This window comes from Pipistrellus hanaki (genome assembly GCF_964339955.1).
Source record: "Pipistrellus hanaki genome assembly, chromosome: 18".
NCBI classification, from domain to species: Eukaryota; Metazoa; Chordata; class Mammalia; order Chiroptera; family Vespertilionidae; genus Pipistrellus; species Pipistrellus hanaki.
The window spans coordinates 31,820,784-31,834,112 of NC_140520.1; the positions used below are offsets into that span (position 1 = coordinate 31,820,784).

The 13,329-nt window shown below is 61.6% G+C and overlaps 1 protein-coding gene across 1 annotated transcript; it reads left to right on the plus strand.

The window, feature by feature from the left end:
• Window positions 1-3,681: 3,681 nt before the first annotated feature.
• On the plus strand, window positions 3,682-9,858 carry SLC45A3 (solute carrier family 45 member 3; the record flags this gene model as incomplete). Its single annotated transcript, XM_084865882.1, has 4 exons — window positions 3,682-3,853; window positions 4,926-5,714; window positions 6,414-6,679; window positions 8,116-9,858. The coding sequence occupies 4 exons, from the start codon at window positions 3,682-3,684 to the stop codon at window positions 8,551-8,553; spliced, it is 1,665 nt and encodes a 554-aa protein (XP_084722008.1). The 3' UTR covers window positions 8,554-9,858.
• Between the last annotated feature and the right edge of the window lie 3,471 nt (window positions 9,859-13,329).

Sequence of the window (13,329 nt, forward strand, 5' to 3'; positions counted from 1 at the left end):
CCCCCCCCCCCCCCCCCCCCCCCCCCGTGCCCAGGGAAGCGGCCTGGAGGGACTGGAGTTAGTGCTGAGGGTGCCCTCGGTCACCTCCTCGCCCTGAGGGGCCCGGAGTAGGGGTGAAGGGGACAGACTGGGGCACTGGGGACAATGCAAGAAGAAGGCGTTTTAGCCGAAACCAGTTAGGCTCAGTGGATAGAGCGTCGGCCTGCTGACTGAAAAGTCCCGGGTTCGACTCCGGTCAGGGGCATGTATCTTGGTTGCGGGTGCATCCCCGGGGGGGCGGGGGTGTGTGTGTGTGTGTGCAGAAGCCAGTTGATCCATGTTTCTCTCTCATCGATGTTTCTAGCTCTCTATCTCTCTCTCTTCCTCTCTGTAAAAAATCAATAAAAAAAATATATATTTCTTTTAAAAGAAAGAAAAAAGAAAGGGGGCTTTGGAGGGGAGAGCATTCTTTCGGCTTGGGATTCTCAGGCCCTTCCAGGCGGGAGTAAAGCCTGAGGGTGGCGAGAGTGCCCTGGACCGCACCCCCCCCCCCCCCCCCCCCGGCAGCCTTACACACACACACACACACACAAGCACACGCACAGACATCAGAAAGGGGCAGCCGGGCCCAGTGACCTAAGAGCAGTGGGCAGAGCAGGCGGGGAGCCAGCTAACTTACTAACCTGCTCCTTTCCATGGACTCCTCGCGGGCCCAGGCCCTGGTCTCCAGGTTAGCGCCTCTGTGGGGAGGGGAGGGGTGCTGAGGCGGGGGCCCGGCACATGGGCTGTCTGGGTTGTAGGTGAATGAGGGGCGAGTCCTCTCTGCCTGCACCCCCTTTTCTCTTTCTCCCTTGTGGGCTGAGGAGCGGGGCTCAGGGAGGGAGGCAGGGAGGCGGGGAGGCAGGTGGGTGATTCATGGCAGCTGGAGAGCTACAATTTGGAAACGGGGGAAGGTGGTGGGTGAGGCTGGGTCTGACCACGTCTGTTTGCCCAGGGAGGGCCTGGCCCTTAAAATCCCCAGCAGGTGAGTGGCCAGGGTCCGCCCAGGCGGAGGGCAGGGAGTGGACGGGGCTGGAAGCCTTCTGACCCAGAGCCCCTCCCTCCAGGCTGGAGAGCACCCCTGGCCTCTGTGCCGTCTGCTGCGTTCCTTCTGGGGCTGCTGCGGGCAGGCAGCCTCTGGGGAGGGGCTTGGCTCACGCCGAACCCCCACTGCCCAGCTAAGCGTGGTAGCCGATGCCCCCTCCCCTTTCGGGGCCTGGTGGGCCAGTGATTTACACTCTTCCCATGCCACCGCGTGGGCGCCCTCTCCCCACGCCGACGACGGGCCGGGTCTGAGCGGAACCTTGGGGAGGAGGTGGCTCAGCCTTATCTGATCTGCCAGCTGCAGAGCCCCAGTGGCGGGTATGGGATGGAGAACTCTGCCCAGGATCGATAGCCATCTGATGTCTCTGTGGCACAGGGCGGAGAGCACCCGCGGCACGTTTTGTAACACACACAAACGTTGAGGCCCAGCGGAGCTGTCATGTGAAGAGATAAAAGAGGTTGACGCGCCAGATTAGGAGATGCGGAGTGAGATTGGGAGAGGGGATGAGCGAAGGCCGGAAGAGACCGGAGCCTGGCCCGCTGCCACCGTGGCCTTCACCCAGCATCTGTGGGACTGAGCCCGCGAGGCAAGGGAGGCCCCGGCTCCCGCCCCCCGTGGCCTGGGCTCGGTGCACCCACCTCCTTTGACATAGAGGACAGGGTAGAGCAGTGGTCGGCAAACTCATGAGCCAACGGAGCCAAATATCAACAGCACAGCGGCTGGCATTTCTTTGGAGAGCCAAATTTTTTTTAAACTTAAGCTTCTTCTAACGCCACTTCTTCAAAACAGACTTTCCCAGGCCGAAAACCGACTTCTGCACATGGGCCACGAAGTTTCATTCTCACTGTACGTGCGCGCCTGCAGGTGGTGTTTTGTAGAAGAGCCACACTCAAGGGCCAAAGAGCCGCAGGTGGCTCTTGAGCCGCAGTTTGCCGACCACTGGGTTAGAGGACTTGCCTTTTCGCACCCGGATGCCCCTTCTATGCCTCCTCTTGTGGCTGACTTGATCTTCACTCTTTTGTGGTCACTTCTGAACAGGGCGGACGGCAGTAGGTGCTGTTGTTATGAAGCAGGACCTGGAGGCCAGCTTCCCTGGGGCTGGGGCGGGGGAGGGGGGCACAGGGAGGGTGCTAGGACCTGGGGACCAGCTTCCCGGGGGCTGGGGAGGGGGGCACAGGGAGGGTGCTAGGACCTGGGGACCAGCTTCCCCAGGGCTGGGGAGGGGGGCACAGGGAGGGTGCTAGGACTTGGGGACCAGCTTCCCTGGGGCTGGGGAGAGGGAGGGGGGCACAGGGAGGGTGCTAGAACCTGGGGACCAGCTTCCCCGGGGCTGGGGAGGGGGAGGGGGGCTCAGGGAGGGTGCTAGAACCTGGGGACCAGCTTCCCCGGGGCTGGGGAGGGGGGCACAGGGAGGGTGCTAGGACCTGGGGGCCAGCTTCCCCTGGTCTGGCGTGGGGCACAGGGTGGGATCTCTATGCACAGCGGTCAGGCCTGGAGGGAAGGGCTGAGGACTTCTCTGCTGAGAATGGACGGGCCTGTTTGGGAGCAGAGAAAGGCTGCGGGGGGAAGTGGCGGGGCATCCTGCCAGCCCAGGGGTCACAGGGCACGGCAGTTGCTGACAGTTGGTGGTTTCACACCCCTGTGCGGCGGGCACCTGGGAACAGCCTGGCCCAGGGGTGGCCCCGCTGCCCCGTGACGGGCGGGCGGGCAGCACCCGTGGGAACACTTCCTCCCGGAGAACGCCGGGCGCGGGCGGAGCTGAGGGAGCGGCATCAGGCCCAGGCTCTTGGGGAGGAGCGCTCTGTTGGCGGGTCAGTGCCGGGCTCGGACCCTCGCAGCACACCACCGCCCCTCCTCCCTCCCCTCGTCCTGTCCTGTCCCTGGGGGTGGGCGTTCTGGTGCAGCCAGGCTCGGGGCCAGGCGGTGCAGAACCACAGGCGCTGCTTTCAACAAAGGGGCCTGGGGCGGCCCAGCTGTGGGAGACGGGAGAGAGGCAAATGGGCCCTGCCTTGGGGGGTCTCCAGGGGCACCCCAATAACAGGATCCGGGGATCCGGGAATTCAGTTGGTTTGATTCTCCCCCCTCCCCCCCTTACCAGCAGGCGAGGGCAATGGCAAGGGTATCCAAGACAGAGAATAACCGACATGTGTTTGGCTGTGGAGTGTGCTGAGGTTTAACAATCATATTTACCTTATTCATTATGTCAGCCTTAGGCTAATATTAACATGCACTTCCTGATTGGGCAGCAGGGGGTGGCACCTAGGAGGTGGCAGGGCCCAGCTCCAGCCTGGGAGTGACCAGGTTTCAGGGCTGTCGGAGCAAATCCCGGAGGCCCGGCTCCCAGGACCTCGTGCTCAGTGTTGGATGTGTCTCTGCCCTTTTAGGATCCGAATGCCATGCCCCCACCGGGGCACCCAGGGCAGCGGGCACCTGTCATGGGCTGAGGAGCGGGGCCTGCACGGAGGGCTGGCAGCAATGGGCTCCCGTCTGAGTCCTCGGCAGTCTGTGGCAGCGAGGAGGAGGAGGAGGAGAGGCCTGGGCGTCCGGAGCGGGGCTGGGACGAGGTGGCTCGGGCGTGAGTGACGGGCTCAGAGCCAGCCCTGCCCGCCCGGCCCGCCATGGTCCAGAGGCTGTGGGTGAGCCGCCTGCTGCGGCATCGGAAAGCCCAGCTCCTGCTGGTCAACCTGCTGACCTTCGGCCTGGAGGTGTGTCTGGCCGCGGGCATCACCTACGTGCCCCCCCTGCTGCTGGAAGTGGGGGTAGAAGAGAAGTTCATGACCATGGTGCTGGGTAAGTCCCCACCTCCTCCTGCCTCCGGTTCCAGACCCATGCCCCCTGGGCACGGGGCAACGGTGCCTCTGTCCACAGAGCCACTTGGAGGGAGCGGTGGGGGGGGGCGGGGAGGGCGTGCAGTCTGCTGGGCTGGTTGGCTGGGGGCAGGGGTGACTCTGGGCTGAGAGGGTCCCAAGAGGAAGAAAAGGGGACAGGGACATGCCCTGGTCATCACTATACCCCTGGCCCTGCATCATGGGCCGACTCATAGGAGACACGGGAGAAATGGCCCTTCCTCTGGGGCTGGCCCTTTCTAACGACTATCTATGATCTCATGTAATGCTTCCTGCAAGCCTTGGAGGGCATCTAGTCCACAGAGCAGATAATGGAGGTCTCTAAGACGTCAGCTGAGCCGAAACCGGTTTGGCTCAGTGGATAGAGCGTCGGCCTGCGGACTGAAAGGTCCCGGGTTCGATTCCGGTCAAAGGCATGTACCTTGGTTGCGGGCACATCCCCAGTACGTGGTGTGCAGGAGGCAGCTGATTGATGTTTCTCTCTCATCGATGTTTCTAGCTCTCTATCCCTCTCTCTTCCTCTCTATAAAAAAAAATAATAAATAAACATTAAAAAAAAAAAAAAAGTCAGCTGACCTAGCCAGCTGTACAGCTAGCTCCTGGGTAGTAGGGCCAGGGCTCCTGCTGACCTGTGGGATGGATTCTGCAAAGGCCACCAAAGGCAAGTGGGCAGCGTCGTGAGTCTTCAGGCGGCAGGGGCCCTGCCGGGAGGATGGGCTCTGGAGTCAGACCGCCTGCTGACGCCCTGCCCCCTGCCCTCCTCGCCCTAGCCCTGGACGCAAGTCTCACTCATCCCTCGCTCCATGCCTCCGTTTTCCCACCTGAAAAATGGGGCGTTCGCGATCCCAGCTGTGAGGAGTCCATTAGAGTCCCCAAGGACCCAGCACAGTACCCAGGACAGGAGCGGTCCTTCCTGTGGGAGTAGCATGGTCATTTCTGTCCTTCCCAAGGAGGTTGGTCTCCCTGCCCCCGCCCCTGCCCCAGCCTCCAGCTCACACTGCTTGCCTTTCCTGCAGGCATCGGACCAGTGCTGGGCCTGGTCTCGGTCCCGCTCCTGGGCTCAGCCAGTGACCATTGGCGTGGGCGCTACGGCCGCCGGCGGCCCTTCATCTGGGCCCTGTCCCTGGGCGTCCTGCTGAGCCTCTTCCTCATCCCGAGGGCCAGCTGGCTGGCGGGGCTGCTGTGCCCGGACACCCGGCCCCTGGAGCTAGCGCTGCTGATCGTGGGCGTGGGGCTGCTGGACTTCTGCGGCCAGGTGTGCTTCACCCCGCTGGAGGCCCTGCTCTCCGACCTCTTCCGGGACCCAGACCACTGCCGCCAGGCCTTCTCCGTCTACGCGTTCATGATCAGCCTCGGGGGCTGCCTGGGCTACCTCCTGCCCGCCATCGACTGGGACGCCAGCGCCCTGGCCCCCTACCTGGGCACCCAGGAGGAGTGTCTCTTCGGCCTGCTCACGCTCATCTTCCTCACGTGCATGGCGGCCACCCTGCTGGTGGCCGAGGAGGCGGCGCTGGGCCCGGCCGAGCCGGCCGAAGCGCTGCCCGTCCCGCCCCCCAGGCCGGCCCGCGGCTGCCCCGGCCGTGCCCGCCTGGCTCTGCGGAACCTGGGCGCCCTGCTGCCCCGGCTGCACCAGCTCTGCTGCCGCGTGCCGCGCGCCCTGCGCCGGCTCTTCGTGGCCGAGCTGTGCAGCTGGATGGCGTTCATGACCTTCACGCTGTTTTACACGGACTTCGTGGGCGAGGGGCTGTACCAGGGCGTGCCCAGGGCCGAGCCAGGCACCGAAGCCCGGAGACACTACGATGAAGGTAAGGCTCCTTGGCGGGGGAGGGGGGAGAAGGAGAGATGGAGGGGGGGCTCGGGCCTAGGGGCACGCCCACCACCTGTGCCTGGGCAGGTAGCTGGGCACCCCTGCACCCTGACTTCCCCGTCAGGAAAACAGGCCCAGCCTCCGCGGGCAGCTCCTCAGGCTCCGGGGCAGCGGGGCCTGCCGCCTGCCTCGGTGGAGCCCGGGGCTGCTCTGCGAGTTGGATCAGGGTCCTTGTCCCAAAAGGTGGCGCTGGTTTAAGGCCCAAAGGGGGTGAGGAGTCCAGGCCGGTGTGTCAGGTTTGCCTGGTCGACAGTGTCCCCTTCTCCTGCTCCTGACTTTCAAATCCCCCAGCTTTCCAAATCCCAACACCTGTGGCACAGGTGTCCTGGAATCTCAGAGCCTCTGGCCGAGCTGTCTGTGTCCCTCTCGTCCTCCTGGTAGCTGAGCACTAGCTGGGCCGCCGTCCATCCTCAGAGCAGCTTCCTCTGCCCTGAGCTGGCCGCTCTGGCCACATCCCCTGAGATCAGTGGGACAGCCTAGGCTCCTGGGGTTACAGGTAGGGTGGGAGGGTGCTGGGGAGCAGGGCTGACCTAGCAGGTTTTGACCCAGGGCCCCTAACTCTGAGCACCCCCAGATGGTACTGGGCCCCTCCCCCTCCATGTCTGACTGCCTCCTCCCCTCCCGCCTCTCCGTCTAGGAGTCCGGATGGGCAGCCTGGGGCTGTTCCTGCAGTGTGCCACCTCCCTGCTCTTCTCCCTGGTCATGGACCGGCTGGTGCAGCGATTCGGCACGCGGGCCGTCTACCTGGCCAGCGTGGTGGCCTTCCCCGTGGCTGCCGGTGCCACGTGCCTGTCCCGCAGCGTGGCTGTGGTGACCGCCTGCGCCGCGCTCACAGGCTTCACCTTCTCCGCCCTGCAGATCCTGCCCTACACGCTGGCCTCCCTCTACCACCGGGAGAGGCAGGTACTCACACCGGATGCGGCCGCAGACGGGTGGCGGGCGGGCGGGTGGCTGCGGCGGGGGTGGTGGGGCGGAGTGGGGCTGGCCAGCCCAGAACTGGGCTCGGGCAGGAGGGAGAGCCTTGGAGAAAGCAGTCTTTGATCAGAGAGGAAGGCCACGCAGGCCCCGGGGCCGGAGACGTGGGCTGCGGAAGGAGGGTATAGATTAGATTCTGGGAATGACTTCCTGGTGTCAGGATTGTAAAGCACTTGAGTGGATGATTGCAGGAAATGCAAAATCCTTCTCTGGGGGAGTCCTGGAACGGCCTGCCAACAAGCCCTCTGGCTGCTGGGTGGTGCTGTGGAGGTGGGGTGGGGGTGGGGGGGCTGGGCCAGGTGGCCTTGGGGCCCAGCCTCTGCAGACAGGAGTGGGCGAGGCCTGGTGTCCCGCAGAGACTGGGAGGGGCCCACTGACCTGGGCCTGCTTTGGTCTCCCCATGGGGAAGGCTCCTCCCGGTCCCCTCTCTATCTTCCTCTTCCTATCGAGTTCTCTCTCTTCTTCTCCTGCTCTCCCCCCTCTTCCTTTGTTCCCTTTCCCCACCCCCTTCACCTGACACCACTTCCCTGGACACTTTGTAAGTGGGGGCCTCACACTAACTAGCCCCTCCAGGGCCCCCCTTTTGTGGGAAGCCCCCTGACAAGGCTCTATGGTCAGTGTTATCTCCTCCGCTGGCCTCACGGAGCTACCGTCTTGGGCGCAGAGCTCTGCCCAGACGGGCAAGAAGCTGGGGTGTCCCCAGGGAGGAGATGCAGGTGTGTCCTCAGGGCTTCCAGACTTGGGGAAACGTGTCTCTGCCCTTGCAGGGCGTGAGTGGGTAGCAGAGAAGCAGCAAACTGAAGGCGGGGTGAGCCGGATCGGTAGCTGCTGGGGTGGAAGGGGTGGAGGGAGGGGCCGGGGTTCTGGTTGGGGGAACCTGGTTCCTCAGACCCCTGTCCGCACACCGATCCCTTCATCAGCCTCCTCTCCTCTGCTGCCCTGGCTGCGGGCGTGGGGCTGACGGGTGGGGCCAGGCTTAGGCACGTGCACTGGTGCCAGAGAACATACAGGGGCCGGTCCTCCCCATGGGCCCAGGAGCCTTCTATCTCCAGGGGCCTCTCTAGGCTCCAGCCTCACTGGTCTTTCCTGGGGTAGCAGGCATCGCCTGCACCTGTCTTTGCCCACTTCCCTGAGTGGTGGGCTCCCCGGGGGTCAGGGGTGAGCTCTGCCGTGGATCTCAGACCTAATGCAGCCAACTAGGCTTCTAGCTCCAGATTTGTCCTGTCCCTGCCCCCTGGCTCCTGTCCCGCTGCCTGGTTTTCACTAAGGCCTGTGGACCGGTTTGTTCTCATCGCTGGGGGGGGGGACTCCATGCCTGGGTACACACCTGTCCTCGCCCCCTTGTCCTTCCTCTGTCCCCCCAGGTATTTCTTCCCAAGCACCGAGGAGATGCCGGAGGGGGTGCCCCCGAAGACAGCCTGCTGACCAGCTTCCCGCCCGGCCCCAAGGCCACGCCCCCCTTCCCCAACGGACACGTGGGCGCGGGGGGCAGCGGCCTGCTCCCCTCCGTGCCCGCGCTCTGCGGGGCCTCCGCCTGCGACGTCTCCATGCGTGTGGTGGTGGGCGAGCCGCCCGAGGCCAGGGCCGTCCCGGGCAGGGGCATCTGCCTGGACCTCGCCATCCTGGACAGTGCCTTCCTGTTGTCCCAGGTGGCCCCGTCCCTGTTCATGGGCTCCATCGTCCAGCTCAGCCAGTCCGTCACCGCCTACATGGTGTCGGCCGCGGGCCTGGGGCTGGTTGCCATCTACTTTGCTACTCGGGTGGTATTTGACAAGAGTGACTTAGCCAAATACTCAGTGTAGAGCACTTCCCACCCACTGAGCCAGGGCCTGCCTCCCTGGATCCCGGCTCCCCGACTCCGTCTTCCAGGCTCCATAGGGCTATGGGGCTGCTGGCTTCCCAGTTCCTATTGCTGCCCAAGTGGCGTGGCTCTCTGCTGCCACCCCGTGGCGGTAAGGTGCATAGCTGCACAGACAGGGCACTGGGGCTTTCCCATCTCTCTCCAATCATTAGGGCTGTGGCTGAGTCCACATGGGCTTACGTCTGGCCTTACAGGGAGAGAAGGTCAGGGCATTTGAGTAGCACCGTGCACTGGAATTCAGGACTCTCGCGGGATTACCCAGGCTCAGGGGTCACAGCTAGCGCCCTGATCAAGACATACCAAGAGAAGGCACTTGGGGAGCTGAGGAAACTCAGCCTCCAGGTCTCCTCTCTCCGAGCCCTGCTATCCTGCAGGTTCCCCCAATGTTGCTCTAGTGTGAAACTGTCCCCTCACAGAATTTGAAAGTATGGAAGTTACTTGGGGGGCAGGTGTCTGATGAGGGGAGTGGGGACACTGCCTTTCCACAGATTCCCCCAGCCCTGCTTCACCAGGGCGGGGCTTGTGGGCCCCTGTGTCTCCATCACAGGGACCCAGGCCTTTAAATACTTAACTTATTTATTTAAAGAGAGGGGAGTCGATTCCCAGCTCTGTGTGGCCGGTGTCTGGGAGGGACATCTCAATGACGGTCCCCTGGTCCCCTGAGATGCCTGGCTATTGGGTCTAAGCATTGCCAGAATCCCCTTTTCCTGGGGGGATCGGTCTGGCCCCAAAATGTTCTCACCCAGGAGCTTGGAAGCTCTGCTTGCCCCTGCCTATCCCAACTCCTCTCCCCCAAGGCTGGTCAAGGCAGAGGAGGAGGGCTGGGCCTCAGGTCTGAGCAGCCTCCCTGGACTTCCCTCCTCTCTCGGCCCAGCTGCCCTGTCCCCTCCCCTCTGCTTCCTCTAGGTCTGGGCTGATGAAGGAGCTGCCCACCCCCTGTCTTTCCCCACTGGCTTCAGGGCCGCTCTTCGGGGCTGCTTCGGGACCGGAAGCACTCAGTGTGGCTCCTCGAAACCTTGATCCGTCTCCGCCCCCAGGGCATCGCTGTGCGTGGGGACCCTCGCACACAATCTCAGGAGCACCCCCTGCCTAGGCTAAGGAGGGCATCTCTCTGGGGGGTTTTTAAGTGCCGTTTGCAATAACGTCATGTCTTATTTATTTAGCGGAGTAAATATTTTATACTGTACGTGAGCAATCAGAATATACTGTTTATGGTGATGAAATTAAAGGTTTCTTATATGTTTAATCGGCCTGTGTTCATCTTCTCTGCTGGGAAGGACCAGATTTCTCAAAAATTATCCTCTGATCCCTTTTCATTGGAGCTGGGGTTTTGGGGGTGGGGGGGGAGAGGGGGGTAGGGCAGCTTCAGTTCTCAGCGTCACCAGCAGGTGGAGCCATAGACCAATACTCCAGTCCTTTGGTGGTTGGTTGTGGCTGTGGTACCCCCTGGGTTGAGGGGTTCCTTTGGGAATGTGGGGGAGATTAAGGGTTGGGAGTGGAGGGGAGTGGGGACATTTTCCTTCTCAAAGGGCTCAAGGAGATGGAGCAAGCACCCGTTACCAACTACAGCAGTGCCAACTCCCCTGATGTGCATGCAGGTGAGGATTTTGACCCCCCTGTGCCTTGGTCCTGCCCTTTCTCATCTCCTTCATCCTTCCTGCCAGGCTCAGGTCAAGTTCAGAGGCTTCTCTGCCTTGTCACCTCCCTCAACTTGATGGGTCTTCCTATCCTATAAGTAGTTACTAACAACAACTAGTTTTATTCATTTTTCATTTATTTTTATTTTTATTTTTTAAATATATTTTATTGATTGTTTACAGAGAGGAAGAGAGAGGGATAGAGAGTTAGAAACATCAATGAGAGAGAATCATTCATCAGCTGCCTCTTGCACACCCCCTACTGGGGATGTGTCCGCAACCAAGGTACATGCCCTTGACCAGAATCGAACCTGGGACCTTTCAGTCTGCAGGCCCCATGGTCTACCCACTGAGCCAAACCGGTTTCGGCTATTCATTTTTTAAATGTTCTATATTTTATTTAACTTTTTATTATGGAAATTTCAAACATACATGAGTAATGAACCTGGTATAATGAGTCCAGGTTCAACAATTATGAATGTTCCGACATTTTTGTTTCATATCCTGCACCCTAACTCCTGTGTGTGTGTGTGTGTGTGTGTGTGTGTGTGTGATATATATATATATAACTTTTTTTATTTTTATTTTTCAAAATATTTTGCCTATCAAGTTGGCAATGACATACACACACACACACACACACACACACACACACACACATATATATTGATTTTAGAGAGGAAGGGAGAGGGAGAGAGAGAGAAACATCAATGATGAGAGGGAATCATTGGTTGGCTGCCTCTACTGGAGATGAAGCCCGAAACCCAGACATGTGCCCTTGACTGGAATCAAGCCTGTGACTTCAGTCCGCAGGCTGACACTGTTCACTGAGCCAAACTAGCTAGGGCGATGTTTATTTTTTTCTTATTGGAGAGAGGAAGGGGGAGAGAGGAACACCAATGTGAGCAAGGATATCAGTGGGTTGCATCCTGTGCACACGGTGACCGGGGAGCAAACCGGCGACCTTTTGGTGCACAGGACAACACCCGACCAACCGAGCCATACTGCCAGATCTGTTTTCAAAAGATACGGACTTACTTTAAAAACCACAGTCACATTACTATTATTAAAAATAATAATTCCTCATTGTAATCAAATATCCAGTCAGTGTTCACATTTTCATCTCAAATTATTTTGTAAAGATTTTGTTCAAATTAGAACAAAATAAATTCCACACATGGAATTCGGATCGAGGAGCCAGAGAAGGAGTGGGCGGGGGGGGGGGGGGGCGGGGGGGGGGAGCCCAGGGTCCTGGGCTGGAGTCAGTGGGCGGTGCCCCATCCCTGAACGTTCATGGATCTTCCTTTCTGGCCTGGGGTGCCCTCCCTGCAGAGCCAGCTACGGTGGGCTGGGGGAGCAGAGAGAGGAGGGGTGGGGAAGATGGGGAGCAGAGAGAGGAGGGGTGGGGGACACGGGGGAGCAGGGAGAGGAGGGGTGGGGGACAGGGGGGAGCAGGGAGAGGAGGGGTGGGGGACACGGGGGAGCAGAGAGAGGAGGGGTGGGGGACATGGGGGAGCAGAGAGAGGAGGGGTGGGGGACATGGGGGAGCAGAGAGAGGAGGGGTGGGGGACATGGAGCAGAGAGAGGAGGGGTGGGGGACAGGGGGGAGCAGAGAGAGGAGGGGTGGGGGACATGGGGGAGCAGAGAGAGGAGGGGTGGGGGACATGGAGCAGAGAGAGGAGGGGTGGGGGACAGGGGGGAGCAGAGAGAGGAGGGGTGGGGAAGATGGGGAGCAGAGAGAGGAGGGGTGGGGGACATGGGGGAGCAGAGAGAGGAGGGGTGGGGGACATGGGGGAGCAGAGAGAGGAGGGGTGGGGGACATAGAGCAGAGAGAGGAGGGGTGGGGGACGGGGGAGCAGAGAGAGGAGGGGTGGGGGACACGGGGGAGCAGAGAGAGGAGGGGTGGGGGACATGGGGGAGCAGAGAGAGGAGGGGTGGGGGACATGGGGGAGCAGAGAGAGGAGGGGTGGGGGACATGGAGCAGAGAGAGGAGGGGTGGGGGACAGGGGGGAGCAGAGAGAGGAGGGGTGGGGGACATGGGGGAGCAGAGAGAGGAGGGGTGGGGGACATGGAGCAGAGAGAGGAGGGGTGGGGGACAGGGGGGAGCAGAGAGAGGAGGGGTGGGGAAGATGGGGAGCAGAGAGAGGAGGGGTGGGGGACATGGGGGAGCAGAGAGAGGAGGGGTGGGGGACATGGGGGAGCAGAGAGAGGAGGGGTGGGGGACATAGAGCAGAGAGAGGAGGGGTGGGGGACGGGGGAGCAGAGAGAGGAGGGGTGGGGGACATGGGGGAGCAGAGAGAGGAGGGGTGGGGGACATGGGGGAGCAGAGAGAGGAGGGGTGGGGGACAGGGGGGAGCAGAGAGAGGAGGGGTGGGGGACATGGGGAGCAGAGAGAGGAGGGGTGGGGGACATGGGGGAGCAGAGAGAGGAGGGGTCAGGGACATGGGGGAGCAGAGAGAGGTGTGGTGGGGGACATGGAGGAGCAGAGAGAGGAGGGGTGGGGGACATGGCCTGGACAGCGGGATCTCGGGTTACCTCTCGTGCTGCTGGGGAAAAAGCCCTTGGTTTCCAGGGTCAGATTTGGTTACATCGGCCTGGCTGTTCCGTCACTGTTGGCCAGAGGGAGGGCTGCTCAGAGCCCAGAGCCGGGGCTTCCTGACAACCAGCACTGTCACTAGATCTCTGCGCACCCGAGGAGGCAGCTGGTCACTTGACCCCCGTCTGCCTCTTGCTGGCATTTGACCTTTGACATGTCATTCTCCTGTGGGCACAGTGAGGGGTTAGTAGAGTAGACACAGCGCTAGAATCCCAGGACATCGTGTTCGGAGCGGCTCCCCGCTCTCCCCCCCCCCCCCCAAGCCATTTACAGCCCCCGTGGATGCTCCTTCCTTTCCCCCAATGGTGTCTGCCTGCCTTCCTGCATGCTGGACCCGTGTTAGCCCTGGGGCCGTGGCAACGAAACACACCCTCCCTCCCTGCAGCTCAGATGCAGGGGTCTTCAAACTACGGCCCGCGGGCCACATGCGGCCCGCAGAGGAGTCTGATCCGGCCCGCCAGGTTTTTTGGGCAGTGAGCGCAGC